General features: G+C 48.0%; 1 protein-coding gene across 1 annotated transcript in view; it reads left to right on the forward strand.

Moving 5' to 3' along the window:
* Positions 1–16,923, forward strand: part of NPDC1 (neural proliferation, differentiation and control 1) — a 50,893-nt gene continuing 33,970 nt past the window's right edge. Inside the window, exon 1 of the mRNA XM_053373649.1 lies at positions 1–197. Within this exon, the coding sequence (XP_053229624.1) occupies positions 137–197 (61 nt within the window). The 5' untranslated portion in view covers positions 1–136. The remainder of the gene's footprint in view (positions 198–16,923) is intronic.

Consider the following 16,923-nt stretch of genomic DNA (forward strand, 5'->3'; position numbering starts at 1 on the left):
CCTCCCCGCCGGCTGGCCCCGCCCGGGCTCTGCTTTGCTCATGCCAGCGCAGCGCTGCTCCCTCGGCTCCCCTGTGCCGCATCGCCAAGCAGCCGCCGCCGTCGCCGCGATGCTCCGCCGGGCCAGCCGCTGAAGGATGAGCGCCGCTCCCTTCCTCCGCCTGCTGCTCCTGACGCCCCTCGCCTGGGGCCTCCTCAGTAAGCCCCCTCCCCCTCTGGGGGTTTCTCTCTCTCTCTCTCTCTGGGCCTCCCCCGCCTGCGGGCTTTCTCTCCTCCCGGTCGCTGTGCCCCCCCCCTGCACCCACCCCCTCCTGGATTTTCCCTTCAGTCCTAATCTCCCCACCATTACTTTTTCCCCTAGCCAGAATACCCCCCAACCTTCCTCTTCGCCCCGCTTCACTTTGTCCTTCGCCCCCCTCCACACCCCTTGTTCTCCTTTAGATCCGCCCTCCCCCCCGTCCTTTCCTTAATTAACATTTCTCTTACTAGGGTTCAATCCCATTCCTCCCCGCATTTCCTTCATGACCCCCCCCCCGCTTTATTTTCCTAATGATTCTATTCCGAAGCTTTAATTCTCTCCCCCTCCCTTCTATCCAACCCTGATTCTGTCTGGCTGACCCCACCCTGCCCGAATAATTTCCTCTTAGTTATGTGCTGCCATTTATGCACTTTGTTGTTAGTGGGGGCTTGGGGGGGTATTCCACCGTTGGTAGTTCTTTCTGAGGTGGACTGGCTTATATTGGGGCTGGGAGTTTAGCTGCAGGACTGGATAGCTCCTGCCAAAGTTATACAGTACAGTCGTGCCTCTGGTTACATACTTAATTTGTTCCGGAGGTCCATTCTTAACCTGAAACTGTTCTTAACCTGAGGTATCGCTTTAGCTAATGGGGCCTCCTGCTGCCACCACGCGATTTCTGTTCTCATCCTGAAGCAAAGTTCTTAACCCAAGGTCCCATTTCTAGGTTAGCAGAGTCTGTAACCTGAAGGGTATGTAACCCGAGGTACCACTGTACTGATATGTGGCCTCAAGGCTGTTTCCTTGGTGTTGTTTTTAACAAGAGTGCTCTTATTGTGCCTTACTTCTCGATTGATGTGACATGCATGTGTGGCCTTGGAGCATAAGCTCCTGCTTAGTGGTGGATTTCACACCCTGCCCCCACCCCACCCGTTGGTGTTCACTAAAGGAGAAAGGCTTCATTCCTTCCCACTCTGATGGACAGAGCGCCTAAAACCATGTGTCATCCAGTAAAGAAATAGATTCTGGAAAAGAGGGCCTCTTTTCTTGTTGTGCATAATGGGCAGGTAGCTTTTTTGTTGTTGCTAATTTACCATTTAATCTTGGTATGGAATCAGACCCCTTTGTCTGTGTTGCAAATGCTGCAGCATAGCAGTCCTTGCTAATCTGGGGCACCTCCAGATGTTTTGCACCACAAACCAACATAAGCCTGATGGGAGTTGTGGTCCAACAGACCCGAAGAGCACCAGATTGGCAAAGACACCACCTGCACACTCACCCTCCTGGCACCTGAGCTGGTTTTGCAACTTCTGACTCTCACAAATACAACCTTGGACACATCACATAAGTCACAAAGCTCCTTGATTGATTGATTGATTGATTGATTGCCCGGATGCCCCGATAGCAGAGATGCTTCCTGCGTTCCCAGTAGTGTGTCAGGATTAGGGTTGCCCAACCTTTGGAAGATGCTGCATGTTGTTCAACTGCATGAGTTACTGATCCGCAGCAAAGGCTCCTGCAGAGAGACAGAGGGCAGCATCCACTAAGGGAGGCCCACTGTCACCATCATTGCACTGGTGTGGCAGAATCAGCCATTTAGACCCCTTGAAGAGACTTGGCGTGATTGGAAGGAGGTGTAGTCAGAGCAGCAAATTGGCCAGGGTTGCAGTCTGCATCCTCTTTGGTGGGTGACTGATTGTTCTTGACTGTGAAAATTTAATGAATTCCTTTCTCACTGTGTGGAAGTTGTTGTGTAAGAGATGCAATAAACTTTCCCCCTTCAGCTGTTTGGGTTTGTGGACTTTGTGAACTGTCTGCTACCTTTACCTGAGGAAGCTGCCACTCTCTTCAGATAGCAGCACAGCTCTTGACTTTCCTCAGTCAATGGATTGACACATCTTGACTTTTACCTGAAGTGGCTGGAAAACATTATCTCAAGAGGGGCGGCAGGATGCTAGAATCTTGCAGCGGCCCTTTTCTGTGGTAGCAATTGTGGATGTACTGCTCAACTCTATGAGGTATTCAGGCCAGTCAGTCAGTCAGTCAGTTTTATTGCACATAGCCAAAGGCTGCCGCAATGTACACAGAATCATTCAACAACTAAAAGAAAATATACCAGATTGATACAAAAAACTTAAAACATATTATGAAGACATTACCTACTCTAAACAGAGCTATAAAAGTACCTTAATATACAAGTTAAGACATTCAACAATAAAATTTATAAGCTAAAGGTATCACATGGCCACTAACAGATTAAAAAATAATGTTAATACAATGTGCAATTATATTCAGAGTTTGGTGATAAAGATAGAATATAGCTTGATGTAGATAGGGTCAAATAAATTCATCTGCTTTACAGTTGGGGGCTACCTTGGCTATATAATTTGCTCTAATTTTCCTAGCGGCAGTTGCAAAGAGTGCTATACGCCAGGTCACATACTTATCTGTGTCTGCGAGGAGATATAAAATCATGTCAGAGGGGTTCTGGCCAGGGGACCTTGTCATTATAGGTGCTAAAAATCGTTCTCTTGATTCATTATATAAGGGGCAGCGCAAGATATAATGCATAAGGTCCTCTACTTCAGGACATCCCCTAAATTGTGGGTGTACTGCTCAATTCTATGAGGCATTCAGGCAGTGGATGTGGAAGACAGTTTAGAGCAAATGTTTTAGGTGTCCTCTTGGGTGTTTGGCCTTCATAATAATGCTGAGGCCATCTCTGCATCATTGAAGCACGTAATTTTGAACAAAGCTGTTGCTGGCCTGGCACAGTGCAAAATTAAGAAGAGCTGCTGTGCTAAAATGTGGGGTTGCTCTCTTGCAACTCTGGCCCCAGTCACACCATACAGTCAAGGCATTTAAAGCAGTGCGGAGTAGTGGTTAGACCGCTGGACTGTGACTCAACCATGAAGCTTAGTGGATGACCTTGGGCCAGTCAGTTCCTCTCAGCTGCACCATGAGGAGGGGGAGAACCATGTACACCAACCTGAGCTCCTTGGAGTAAAGGTGGAATGAGTAGGTGCATGCAATAAATAATAAATAAATACGACACTACATTAAAAAGTCATGGCTTCCTGCAAAGAATTATTGGAAGTGTAGTTTAAAGGTGCTGAAGATTGTTAGGAGCCCACTATATTCCCCTCACTGAACTAAAATTCTTAAAGTGATTTAGCAATCAATCCCTCTTCCCATAGTCACTGCTGGCTTGCACCATAAGGGAAATAGTGGGGGGGGTGGCGTTGTCCCCACTTTGCTATTTTAAACACGCTTTGCAAGCAGGAATTAAATTGCTTTAACTGACAGTTTGGCAAAAAGTGAGGGGGGGCGGGAATCATTGACTTGTTGGCATGGCATCCAGGGCTGCCTATCCTCTATGCAAAGAATTATGTGCCAAGAGAAACTGAATTCTGTGATTGGCAAAAATTATGCAAATTTGTTTTGCCTAATTTATTGACTGTCATGGGGAAGAGAGAGATGGGATAAGTCTCTCTCTCTCTCTCTCTCTCTCTCTCTCTCTCACACACACACACACACACACACACACACACACAGGTAGCCCTGCTCAGCTCCCTTCTTGCTCTTGTGCTTTTGCCAGGTACTTCCACATATTTTTCATTGTTATATTTGCTGGTGATGAGGGACAGGACCTTGCCTCTTTATTTGTCTTTTAAAAGTGAAAGCTGAAAATGCAATTAAAAAACAAGCAAGCAAGCAAGCAATTGGTGGGATTTCAAACCATCAATTAAGAGCCAGATTGTGGCCAGGTGCTATATGGGAATTGACTAATTAAAGGGTCCTTAGAATGCTAATAGTTGGAAGGCACCCAGAGGGTCCAAGTCTGCAATGCAGGAGCGGGGGAAAGTGGAGCCCCAGCTGAACAGGGCTGCGCAGCTGTCCACTGAGACCTCAGCTGTGGGGGTTTGTCATTGTGGAAACGCTCTGGAGAATTCAGCCCCAAGTTAAGCATTGTGCAGATTTGCTGTTCCAGATTCCAAGCAAAAATAGTCTCAGAAGTCACTCAGATTCAGTGGAGCAAAATGCATGCAGAGCTGGTCATATCTTGATGACACTTTGCCAGCCCTAAATCAGTTTTGAAAATGACGAGTTAGAGTTATTAACATAATTATTCTTGGGCAGCTAAATAGGTATCGCCTTCCTTAGCTTGAAGGCATTTGGCAGAGCATATCTGGGACACATCTATTCTCCACCCACTTCCATTCCATTGCACAGTAATTGATAAGACTGTAGCTTAATGGCTCGGTTTTACACCTGTGTCCATGTACTAAATCACACATTCAGAATAAGAGTCTTTAATGGCCTGAACCACTTCAGAAGAGCAATTGGTTCATTCCTTTTTTAAAAAGTCCATGCTTATAGAAAGCTAGTTCATCAGGGAAGATAATATTTCTTTCCCACTCCTTTATGTGATATTTCTACATGCAGGAAGTGCATGTTGGTGCAGTGTAAAGTGATAATTTAGAAATGACCCTCCTGTTTACATTTTATTGAGGGGAAACTTTGCAAATACTAATCAATAATGCATGCATTATTTTAGGTATGCCCATAAGGGGCCATTTGAATGGTGTCCATATGCAGGTCACAATTTGAAACCTGAGCTGGTTTGAAACCATTTTGCCTATTAGTATCCTACTTCCTGTGAAAGGACACTCTGGTAACCATGATTTGGGTAAAGGAGTTGAGATATTAGTTTTAACATCACAGCTGATGACATGCCTTACTGGTTTGTTTATTTTTAGTACATTTGCTTTTCATATGTGTTTTGATACATTTATTCCCAGTCCCCCCCTCCCAAGATTCTCAGGGCAAAGTGCGTGGTTTTTCATCTTCTCTCAATCTCGATTTCATATTCTCAGCAACCCTGTGAGGTAGTTTATGCTGGCAGAGAGTGATTGGCCCAGTTTCAGCCAGTGAGCTTCATGGCTGAGTGGAAGGGTTGAACTTGCCTTTCTCCTGGGCCATGTTGTTCTTGTTGTTTAGTCGTTTAGTCGTGTCTGACTCTTTGTGACCCCAAGAACCAGAGCACACCAGGCACTCCTGTCTTCCACTGCCTCCTGCAGTTTGGTCAAACTCATGTTGGTAGCTTCAAGAACACTGTCCAACCGTCTTGTCCTGTCGTCCCCTTCTCCTTGTGCCCTCCATCTTTCCCAACATCAGGGTCTTTTCCAGGGAGTCTTCTCTTCTCATGAGATGGCCAAAGTACTGGAGCCTCAGCTTCGGGATCTGTCCTTCCAGTGAGCACTCATGGCTGATTTCCTTCAGAATGGAGAGGTTGGATCTTCTTGCAGTCCATGGGACTCTCAAGAGTCTCCTCCAGCACCAGAATTCAAAAGCATCTCCTGAGCCATGGATGGGAAGTTTCCAGATGTTGCTGGACCCATCAGCCCCAGAAGCCAAGATGGCCAATAGTCAGGGATGATGGGAGTTCCCCATCCCTGTCCATCCAGGCACTGCAGTTGTCTTCTATCAGTTCCCCACCCACCTCCCTGCCAGCACTGCTTCCCTTGCATATGCATTAGTACCACATTGGACGGTGCAACAAAGGTTGTGTGCCTGGAGGTGGTGTCGTCAGTATTTTGGTGCTGCGCTGCAGGCATCTGCTTAGAGGGGTGTGGTGGTGTTGTGGGGAAAGTCTGTTTGCTGTCCATTCCTGGGTGGCACAGCCCACTGAGTCAAGGTGCCATGGCTGCAGGCAAGGGTGGCACCGAGTGCAGCTGTAACAGATAGAATGCTTCTGAACCTTCTGAACGGCACAGCGCTGTCAGGATCAGCTCCCAGGATACTCTGCCTTGCAGGGAGGATCAACGTAGTCCAAAACATCAGGAGGTCACCAGGCTGACATATGGTGATACTGTGCAAATGAGCACCTAGAACAGTGGTTCTCAACCTGTGGGTCCCCAGATGTTTTTGGACTACAACACCCATCATCCCTGAGATCTGGCCTTGCTAGCTAGGGGTGATGGGAGTTGTAGTTCAACAACATCTGGGGACCCACAGGTTGAGAAAGGCTGACCTAGAACAAGGGCAGGCAAACTAAGGCCCAGGGGCCGGATCCAGCCCAATCACCTTCTAATTCTGGCCTGCAGACAGTCCGGGAATCACTATGTTTTGACATGAGTAGAATGTGTCCTTTTATTTAAAATGCATCTCTGGGTTATTTGTGGGGCATAGGAATGTGTTCATCCCCCCCAGCAAAAATATAGTCTGGCCCCCCACAAGGTCTGAAGGACCGGGCCCCTGCTGAAAAAGTTTGCTGACCCCTGACCTAGAACTTCGGATAATATCAGAAGAAAGGGGGTTGGGGAGACCATTTCCCATAAACAGGCTACCCTGTAATAATTTATTTCCCAACTGTATGATACGTTGCTTGATTGCGGTCTCCACTGGATGGATAAGCTGCATGTTCAGTTTAGTTCTCAAAAGGGTGTTTTGATTTTTAGCACTCTTTGCTTGTTTCCTGATCTTCCAGTTAGCATCCTCTTGGGTCTGAGCAGGAAGCAAACGAGATTTATGAAGCTGAGTCTTGTGGGCGGACTGAATGGGCTCTCAAAACAGTTGAATTTTGGGTGGAAGGGAAATCTGTTTCAGGGCTGTAGCTCAGCAGCAGAGTGCCTGGCTGGCATGCAGAATGTCCCAGGTTCGCTCCCTGGCGTGATCCTTCTATGCTGAGGGAAGATTCTTGTCGGAGTCCCACAGAGAGCCACTGCCTGTTCATATGGGCAGAACTGAACTAGGTGGACTAGTGGTTGGACACCATATAAGGTAAATTCATACATTTCCAGCGAGAAGAGGGTTAGGGCCCAGCAGTTCACAAATTCTGATCCTGTTGAACATCCACCAGCATTTTACTGCAGCTTTCTCCTAATAAACACATTTTTGTATGCAGTGCTGACAAATATACACATCTTTGCAAGCAGCTTCCTGTAAAATAATGCATTTCTGCATGTTCTATTCAACAATGTATACATTTTTAGGTAGGTCATCTTAGCATGTTTGCACCCATTTTTTGTTTGGAGGACATCACTGCAACATTCAGAGAAATGTGATTTTCAAAGAATTATTATGACTCTGAGTGTTTAAAGCCCTTTGCGTAAAACCTAGATATACATATACATATATGTATATATACATATATGTTTAATCAGGCTGCTGCTTTGATGGTACTGGTCTAGATAACTTAGAGTCCTCCCTGTGAATAAGGAAACAGGGGCAGATGTTTCTTTACGCTTATCTGCATTTGAACATTGCGGGTTGCCAAACCTGCTTTTCCTGAAGCATTTCACAGGAGGCCAAAGGTTTGCAGCCAGAGAAATGCATCCTGGGCTTGCGTGTGAGTGACACGATTTGAGGACAAGGAACATATGTTGTTGTTATTATTAATGGCTGTGGTTCAAATGCTGCCTCTTTGCTTGGCCCTGGCCTGCAGTATCCTGATCACCTGGCTCAAGGTGATGGAGAGGAGGGGCCCGGTCCTTGCAGAAAAAAAATCTCTGTGCTAAGTCCATTGAGGGGCCAGTGGGAGAGGAGTCAGAAGTGGAGTGGAGGCTTCGTGCTCCCCAGCTGAGCTGCCCCATCCCGCTCCTACTTGTGTGCAAGCAGGAGCAGGCTGGGGATCTCTCAGCTGGGAAGCACCAAGCCTTCACTTCTGAGAGATCTCCATCCACTCCTGCTTGCAAGCAAGTAGGAACAGGATTGGGGAGCTCAGCTGGGGAGGACCTGGCTGTCCTCAGGTGGTGCAGGAGCTCTCAAGATGCGGCTTCCGGGCTGCGCCCACCTTCTCCAACCCCAGCAACTATTCTGTTATGTACTGAAGTTCTCACCCTGGGCCAGCAGGGGGATACTGTAGATAGTTATGCAAATGAAGAATCGAAAATGACGTTCAGTGGTTGGCTAGTTACAGAAAATGGTTACTGTTGCATCCTAGTGGAGCTCTATATAAGCAGGCTGACTGAGCTCCTCAGTTCAGTTCTGTTCCAGCTTACAAATAAAGAGCTGCTTTGGAAGAATCGCTGTGTCGTCTGATATGTTCGCCCACAACTTAACATATTCAGCCTGGCTTCCTTCATGGGGTTGCAGGGGATCTGATGCAGAGGTGGGGGCTCCTTTAAACTTCTCCCTTGAGGGGAGTGCAGCCACGAACCCCTCAGTGGGAGCCTGCACTTCCCCAGCTGAGCAGCCCCAATCCAATTCCTGTTCCCGTGCAAGCAGCAACGTTGCCTAACAGAATAGCCTAATCCCACTCCTACTTGCCTGCAAGTAAGAGCAGTCCAGTATAAAGTAAGCAGCATATAAGCGGCACACAAAACGCTACCAAGCCATTCTACGTTATAAATTTTATATTAATAATCCAAAAATTGAGAGGACAAGGTTACAAGATCTACTACAGAAGCCACAAACAGAAAACTCATTCAAATTGTGTCCAAAAGCAAGATTCAAAGTTCCTTTAGCCAGGCTCCTGTAGATATCAACAAAGGTAAGTTTGATCAAATGAAGTGTCAGCGATGTGTGGCACTCACAATGGAAGTTATACTCAGAACAGAGCACGTTTGGCTCCCCTTCTAAACTAAAATCTCAGTATTCAGGTTAAATGGTCATGCTGGCACTAAGTGGGTGTTGAGTTGCAGCTTGGGCACTCGCTCTCTAAGGCTCACCAACACTGCGCTAGCTAAAAAGCCCCAAATGTTGTGACCTTTCCTCATTGGGGAGTTGTTGCAGCTTCTTAATCGTTCTGGTGTCTCTTTTCTTCCTGGACTTTGAGATGAGCCTTGCAGTCCTTGCTCTGACATCAGGTGAGCAGGGGGAAAGTAACATGGCTTTTTCAGTGTTGGCTCCGCGGTTGTGGAACTTGTTCTTGGAGATCTTCCAAGCTCTCTCCCTCTTTCCACCTTCAGCTGGATGACGAAGTCTTTCATTTTAAAGCCAAGCTAGCTTTAAATAAGTGACCTGCTGCATTTGTTGTCCCTTCAATGACATTTTGCATTCTGCTGTATCATTGTGTTTTAATGGATGTTTGGTTTTATTGATTTTGTTATATTATATTTAAAAACTGGGTTCGTTTTGGATAGGACAATGGGTCTGCAATATTAAAGTGAAATGAAATGGATATTTTAAGCAGAGGATTGAGCTGGGCATCTGCAGGCAAACAGGATTATGGGCCCATCAGCCCAGGTCTCTGGCCTGTCACTGTCTCTGTGTTTCAGCCAGCCATTTGGCACCGGGAATTTGAACCCAATACTTTCTGGCAGGCTCTGCTGTTGAGCTGTGGGGCTTTACCTTTCAGGTGTGCCAGATCCTCATTTTCCTCCTCCACACTTTTTTTCCTGTTAACTGAATGCAAAATTTTGGGGGCAAGGATACAGACCAGTGAGGCGCCTTTAATCTAAACCTCTGCAGTGTGTTTGCTTCTGCTACCCCTGGGCAGTAGAAAGGAAGGAGGGAGGAAATCCTGAACCTATTATGAACCAGCATGGCCAGGGTGGGGGTGGCCAGGATTAAGAACGGGGAGAAATTCAATTAAGTTCACATTGAAAGGCGAACCTACCTAAATCACGCATTCTGAAATGATATGAGAATGAAACAAAGTTCACCCTTCTCCAATTTTTGCACTGCTTTTCTGCAGCCAAGTAACATGAAAAGAATTGCACATAGTGAAATATCCATAAAATGCATATTTTATTGTAAATATCATGTGCAGATGCATTATTTTAGAGGAAGTTTCTTTACAAATATGTGCATTAGTGAGATGATGATGATGATAATTATTATTATTATTATTATTATTATTATTAATTATTATTATTTATACCCCGCTCATCTGGCTGAGTCTCCCCAGCCACTCTGGGCGGCTCCCAATCAAGTGTTAAAAACAGTACAGCATTAAATAATAAGAACTTCCCTAATAATAATAAAAATAAATTTGCACTAAAATGCTTATAGATTTTCATGAGCACTTTTTTTCAAAAAATCACAAACTATGTAACTTTTATGTTGTAAACCAGAGCTTTCCAAACTCTTCATGTTGGTTACAATGCTTTTGTAGACATGCACCATATTGCTACACAGTAATTCAGTTTTACTAGCAAACCAGAGGTTAAACTAACCCCTTTTCAGCCCCGGAAGGAGGGTGGGGAGCATTCGCACGACACACCTACACCCTGCAGCTGGCACACCAGTGTGTCGTGACATACAGTTTGGGAAGCTCTGCTGTAAATGAAGTTTATAAATTTAATAAATAAACTGGAGAATTGAACTTTAAATTGGAAAAATGAGAACCCGGGGAAAACTTGAAATTTGCAGCATCTCCCAACCCTGGTCAGGATAGCCTAGCCCAGGCGTCCCCAACCTGTGGCCCTCCAGATGTTTTGGCCTACAACACCCATGATCCCTAGCTAACAGGACCAGTGGTCTGGGATGATGGGAATTGTATTCCAAAACATCTGGAGGGCCGAAGGTTGGGGATACCAGGCCTAACCCAGCCTCCATCAACCTGGTGCCTTCTGGATGTTTTTGACTACAACTCCCAAAGGCCTCAGCCAGAGTGGTTGTGTGATGCTGTGGCAGATGGGAATTGTAGTCTAAAACAGCTGGAAGGCACCAGGTTGGTGAAAGCTGGATGGCCTAGTTAATGCCTCTTAAAATATCTGTTCCCCTATCTGTTCCCCTTTCCCCTGTGCAGCTGCCTCATTTGATTAGGTGAGCTGATTTGACATGGTGGTTGAGAGCATGAGCAGTGAGTGGGAAGTCGTGGGCTACAAACTCAGTATACTAGCACAGGAGGTGTCCTGACGTATTACAATCTTCATTAGTAATATAATGATAACCATGCTGATCTACCCTACCGGGGGCTGGTTGAGACTGATTTAAGTAAATATTTATATCCCACCTTCATAGTGCTTACACCCCACTTGAGGCTTCAAACGATGAGATTTTCTTTAGCAGCCTTTCTCAACCCTGGGTCCCCAGCTGTTGTTGGAATACAGTTCCCATCATCCCTGACCACTGGTCTTGCTAGCTAGGGATGATAGAAGTTGTAGTCCAACAATATCTGGGAACCATTCAGTGTAGATGGACTATTGGCACAGGGCAGCCTCTGCTGTTCCTGTGTCATATATTTGACAAACCATGAGCACCTTGTGTAGGTCATTCTCCCCTAAATTCTCTTCCTTTTCCTTCCCACTTCCAGTGAGGGTACAGTACTGGGAAATCTATTTGGGATGGAGGAGCGACTGCTTATAGCTGCCTGGATGTTGGATTTCCCCAGCCTTTTGAAAACTTTGTGTCAAGTAGCTCCATGTGTGGTGGTGGTGGTGATTTTGACATTTTTGTAGCCATCCAAGGTGAAACGCTGATAAGGCTGTTGGAAATTTACCACTCCCTGTTGCTAAAAACCTAGAGCAAGCAGAAACCCCTTATTTTGCAGAGAAGGTCTTCATACCCAGTAGCATTCTGCAGATTGCCCTGTTCTGACACATTTGTGCTTGGGGAGCCCAAGGGCCTTCTGCGTCTGAGATTCTCTTCTTCTTACCCCCAAATAAGCGCCACCTTAATAGCGCCTGGTGATGGCTGGCTCTGCTCGAATAATCCCTTAAGCTGCCCTAAGGAGTTGCCTTTCCTGGAAGTACTCCCAAGGCTGCTTCGAAAACCCAGCTTCTAATCTGGAGCTAGAGCTGTAAGCACTCTGCATCCTGGACATCTGTGCTTCAAGGACAGGCCTGTAATCCCAGGGGGCGGGGAAGGGGGGAGCTTTTGGGAATGGGTGGCTATATGACCCATTTGAGCAGAAGCATTTTCAAATGCTTGGTATCTGGAAGAGAAGAGATTTTTTTTCTTGGGGGGGGGGAGCTGGGGTGCAAATTCATTCCTCCTAAGAACTTTCCTTTTAAGGGGCAATCAATGTATTTTTATTTTTAAGGCATGTGCCGTTCTTCAACAGTGTTCCCATAATAATGAAGTTTTAAAATAAAACAAAAAATTTTTTTCCTTTCAGTAGCACCTTAAAGACCAACTAAGTTAGTTCTTGGTATGAGCTTTCGTGTGCATGCACACTTCTTCAGATACACTGAAACAGAAGTTGCCAGATCCTTCTATATAGTGAGAAGGTGGGGAGGGGTATTACTCAGAAGGGTGGTGGGAATGGGTGATTGGCAGATAGCTATGGAGAGACCTGGTCTGAACAAAGACATTGGATTCTTATCTCATTATACACGACAAAGCCATTTTTCACCTTCTCACCCCTTGCTTTTTCCTGTAAGACCTATTGCAGTCGTTAAGAGTCGTCAACAGGCTCATCACAGCTATCTGCCAATCACCCATTCCCACCACCCTTCTGAGTAATACCCCTCCCCACCTTCTCACTATATAGAGGGATCTGGCAACTTCTGTTTCAGTGTATCTGAAGAAGTGTGCATGCACACGAAAGCTCATACCAAGAACTAACTTAGTTGGTCTTTAAGGTGCTACTGGAAGGAAAAAAAATTTTTGTTTTGACTATGGCAGACCAACACGGCTACCTTTCTGTTTTAAAAGAAAGGCATGGTGTCTCTGGTTCAGGGGGTCTCAAACCCCTTGGAGCTGAGGGAAATTGCCCCCGCTTCTTTTCAGGAGCCCGGGCTGCCTGCTTTCTCCCCACTGGATCAGAAAAGCTGTCCTCATCATGGGGGAAGACTCCTTGATTCTCCCCCTAGGGTCAGCTTCTGCCTCTTTGGCCTCTCCCCCACTCTGCTGTAGTGGCTCCCTCTGGGGCTTATAGGCCAGGGGTCAGCAACTTAAGGCCCATGGGCCACAAGCGGACCCCGGGGGTCGCTTTACCGGCCCACAAGCTGCCCCCGAACCAAGCTGCCCACTCAGCAAGTCCCTGCACGCTGTGCTAAACCGGTGCAGCGCGGCGTGGGAAGTCACTTCCGCAGTGCCGGAAATCACACCTGTGCATGCTCAGATGCTGAAAATCATGTCTGCGCAGATACCAAAAATCATGGCCGCGTGCGTGATCCAGGCCATGGAGGGATCTCTGCTGGAGTGGACCGGCCCAGGTGAGGTAAACTTTGCCAAGCCCTGTTATAGGCCATCAGGAGGAGGCTGGAAGTTTGTATCCTCTAATAAATTGATCCCTTTTGTGCCCATCTGCACCCTACCTTGACTAAGGGTGGGCTGAGCTACTCACGAGCCAGTAGTCAGTCTAGCATTCTAACAGACCATCTTGGCTGCCTCTTAGTGCAGACTCGGGACTGGCAGCAACAGCAGCAGATGTGCTCTGTGCTTACGATGAAAACTCACTTGTTAATAATGCTGTTTTAAATGTGCATTTTGACTTGGTTTAGAAATGCCTCCATTCAAAATGTTTCAGAAACTTTTTATTCTTAGCTTTGCTGCATTAAATGTGCATTTGTAGTTGACCTTCTTTGTAGTGTTTCATTTTGAAATATTTTAAATAATATTTCAGTTGCCCATTAATTATGCTGCTTTGAATGTATACTTTATGGTTGACTTTCTTCACTAATGTTTTTTTCCTGGATTCTTTTACTTGATGCTCCAATTCGTTGGAAACAGAATCCTGCTCTCACACTGGCCAACCAAATGCCTCCAGTTGCCAGAAGCTATAGGAAGAGAGTGTTGCTCTTGTGCTAAAATCCTGCTTGCAGGCTTCAGAGGTGTAGCTAGGGGGGAGCAGGGGGCATTGTGCACCACACTGCGGGGCTTGACACTTACCACTCCTGAGCCACGTGTCTCTACTGGGTGTGACGTGGTTGCTCGGGAACCTGCAGGCTCCGTGCTGCCCAAAACAGCAGTGTGGGGCTTGCATCCAGGCTAGATGGGACATTGGCCTCATCCGGCAGGGTTCTCCTTATGTTTTCCTTCTTCACCCATTGTATTTTGTATCACACCCTCCCTTTCAAAAAGCTCAGGGTTGTAAACATGAGGGTTATCCTACTTGATCCTTGTAACAACCATGTAAGGCAGGGGTCCCTAAACTAAGGCCCGCGGACTGGATAAGGCCCAAGGGACTTGTTTATCTGGCCCGTGCCGCCACCTGCTCTTACTGGTGCTGCGCGGCTGCCCACTTCCAGGTCGGAGGAGCACCAGAGATAGCTTGTGCGCATGCGCAAGCGTTATTTGCACATGCACAAGCGTTATTTCCAGTGCACATCCAGGTCAGAGGAGACCCGTGCACATGCGCACAAGCTATTTCCGGTGCTCCTCCGACCCGGAAGTACGCTGGAAATAGCGTGTGCGCACGCGTATGGGCACGTGCTCCCTCACCCTCTGGCCCGCTGTGCGATCGGTGCTAGAGACACCGGCCCGAGGTGCAGTAAGTTTGCTGACCCCTGATGTAAGGCATGTAACAACCATGTACGGTAGGTGGAGAGCTTAAATGGAACAGCCATAGCTCAGCGGGTAGAGGAGGTTCCAGGCTCAGTCCCCAATGGCGTCTCCATGCAGGGCTGTCAGAAACACAAGATAGCCGCTGCCCATCAGGCGCAAAGGAAGTTTAACCGGCACCCAGTATGGGGTGTCAGGGGTGGGGCAAACCGCCCGGCGGCACATGTGTGTGTGTGCTGTACGTACGGTGCACGTGTGGCACCACTACGAGTGGGATCTTCTGCTCATGGCTGCAGCTCTGAGAGCTGGAGCTGAAAAGCCGCGCGCAACCAATAGCTAGTGGGTAATAATAATAATAAATTTTATTTATACCCCGCCCTCCCCAGCCAGACAGAGCCGGGCTCAGGGTGGCTAACACCAGTAAAATTACAGTAGAAACATAGTAGGGGAGGGGGGAAACCCAATTTAAAATACACGTTAAAATGGAATTTAAAAAGCAATTTAAAAATGCAGCCTCATTTTAAAAGTAGCCGATAAATCAAGACCATAAGGGGAGGGAAGACATAAGGGTCAGACTGAGTCCAAACCAAAGGCCAGGCGGAACAGCTCTGTCTTGCAGGCCCTGCGGAAAGATGTCAAGTCCCGCAGCGCCCTAGTCTCTTGTGACAGAGCGTTCCACCAAGTCGGGGCCAGTACTGAAAAGACCCTGGCCCTAGTTGAGACCAATCTAACCTCCTTGAGGCTTGGGACCTCCAAAGTGTTGTTATTTGTGGACCTTAAGGCTTGCCTTGCGGCTCACTGTAGGCTTTGGAGTCGTGGGCAGGGGGACAGAATTTCACCCCTGTCAAGATGGCACCCTGAGCACGCCGCACTCACCGTGCTCCGACTCTGCTGCCCATCAGTGTAGACAACACTGAGCTAGCCTCACTTAGGATGAGGCAGCTTCCTACATCCTATGGCGATGGTGGAGTTAGCTTTGATACAAAAAGCAAAAAAGATGATTTCAGTAATCAAGCTTTTGAAGCAACCCTTGGAAAACCTCAAGGTTTTGCCTTCCAGCCTTGCAAATGAGCCCACAACAGTACTAGCCTGCAAACTTCCTAATTCTGAGCTAGGTGAGCCATTGGTCTGACCGCTGTTGGCCTTGCACATTTGTTTTTCTTTCCCCATTAGTAATGAGTGCAGACTTTAACCCAGGCTCCTTGCTAGACCCAGTGGTGTAGTCCTGGTTGCCGGTGCCTGGGGTGGGCATGCGCATGCATGCTGGGTGAAGTGCATGTGCAGGGCAGGGTTCGTGATTCCCCAAAGACTCTGTCAACGCGTCCTGGAGGCTCTGCACGTTGGCCACCCAGGAATTGTCAAAATGAAGGCGTTGGCTCGGTGTTACGTCTGGTGGCCTAACATGGACGATGCCATCACTGCCTGGGTGTCCGCCTGTCAAGTGTGCCAAGAATCGAGGCCTGCACCACCGGCAGCTAAGGGACACACCTGGGAGACGCCAAAGACACCCTGGTCGAGGGTGCACATCGATCTGGCTGGCCCCTTTCACGGCCGGACCTTTATGGTAGTGGTGGACGCCTATTCCAAATGGCTGGAGGTGGCCCTGATGCCCTCCACCACTACCGAGGCCGTCATCCGGGTGCTGCGAGGCCTGTTTGCGACGCATGGGTGCCCTGATGTCCTTGTCTCTGACAACGGACCGCAGTTCACGTCAGGCATTTTTGAGCGGTATCTTTTGGGACTGGGCATCCGCCATGCCCTAACGGCACCCTTTCATCCATCCAGCAACGGGCAAGCGGAGAGAATGGTGCGCTCGGCAAAAGAGGCACTGGCGCGCCTGGACCGGGGAGACTGGCACGAGTGGGTCGCCGAATACTTGTTCGTGCAACACATCACCCCTCATGCGGCCACAGGGCGGAGTCCTGCTGAACTGCTTATGGGCCGCCGCCTCAGGTCACTGCTTGACCAGCTGCACCCGGACTTTGCCGTGGCCGAACCCCCAGGCTGTGCCAACGCGCCACGGTCATTTGTTCCAGGAAACTAGGTCTTTGCCCGGAACTATGTGGGGGACATTCCTTGGGTGCCAGCCACAGTAGTGGGAGTCACTGGACCTCGCTCGTACCAGGTGGCACTCGAAGACGGACGCTTGTGGCGCCGGCACATAGACCAGCTTAGGCGCAGGGTTGGGGACTTGGACACTACCCTGGTGCCCCCAACTGCGCTTGTGGCTCCAGAAGAGACACTTACAGATGGCGAGGCTCCACCTATATCTCCCTTGCAAACTGCCAGCGTGGAGCCAAGCCAAGCCGCTTCAGAGGGTCTGCCAGACTTACCACAGACTCAGACCACTCC

Source organism: Podarcis raffonei, chromosome Z (assembly GCF_027172205.1).
Source record: "Podarcis raffonei isolate rPodRaf1 chromosome Z, rPodRaf1.pri, whole genome shotgun sequence".
NCBI classification, from domain to species: Eukaryota; Metazoa; Chordata; class Lepidosauria; order Squamata; family Lacertidae; genus Podarcis; species Podarcis raffonei.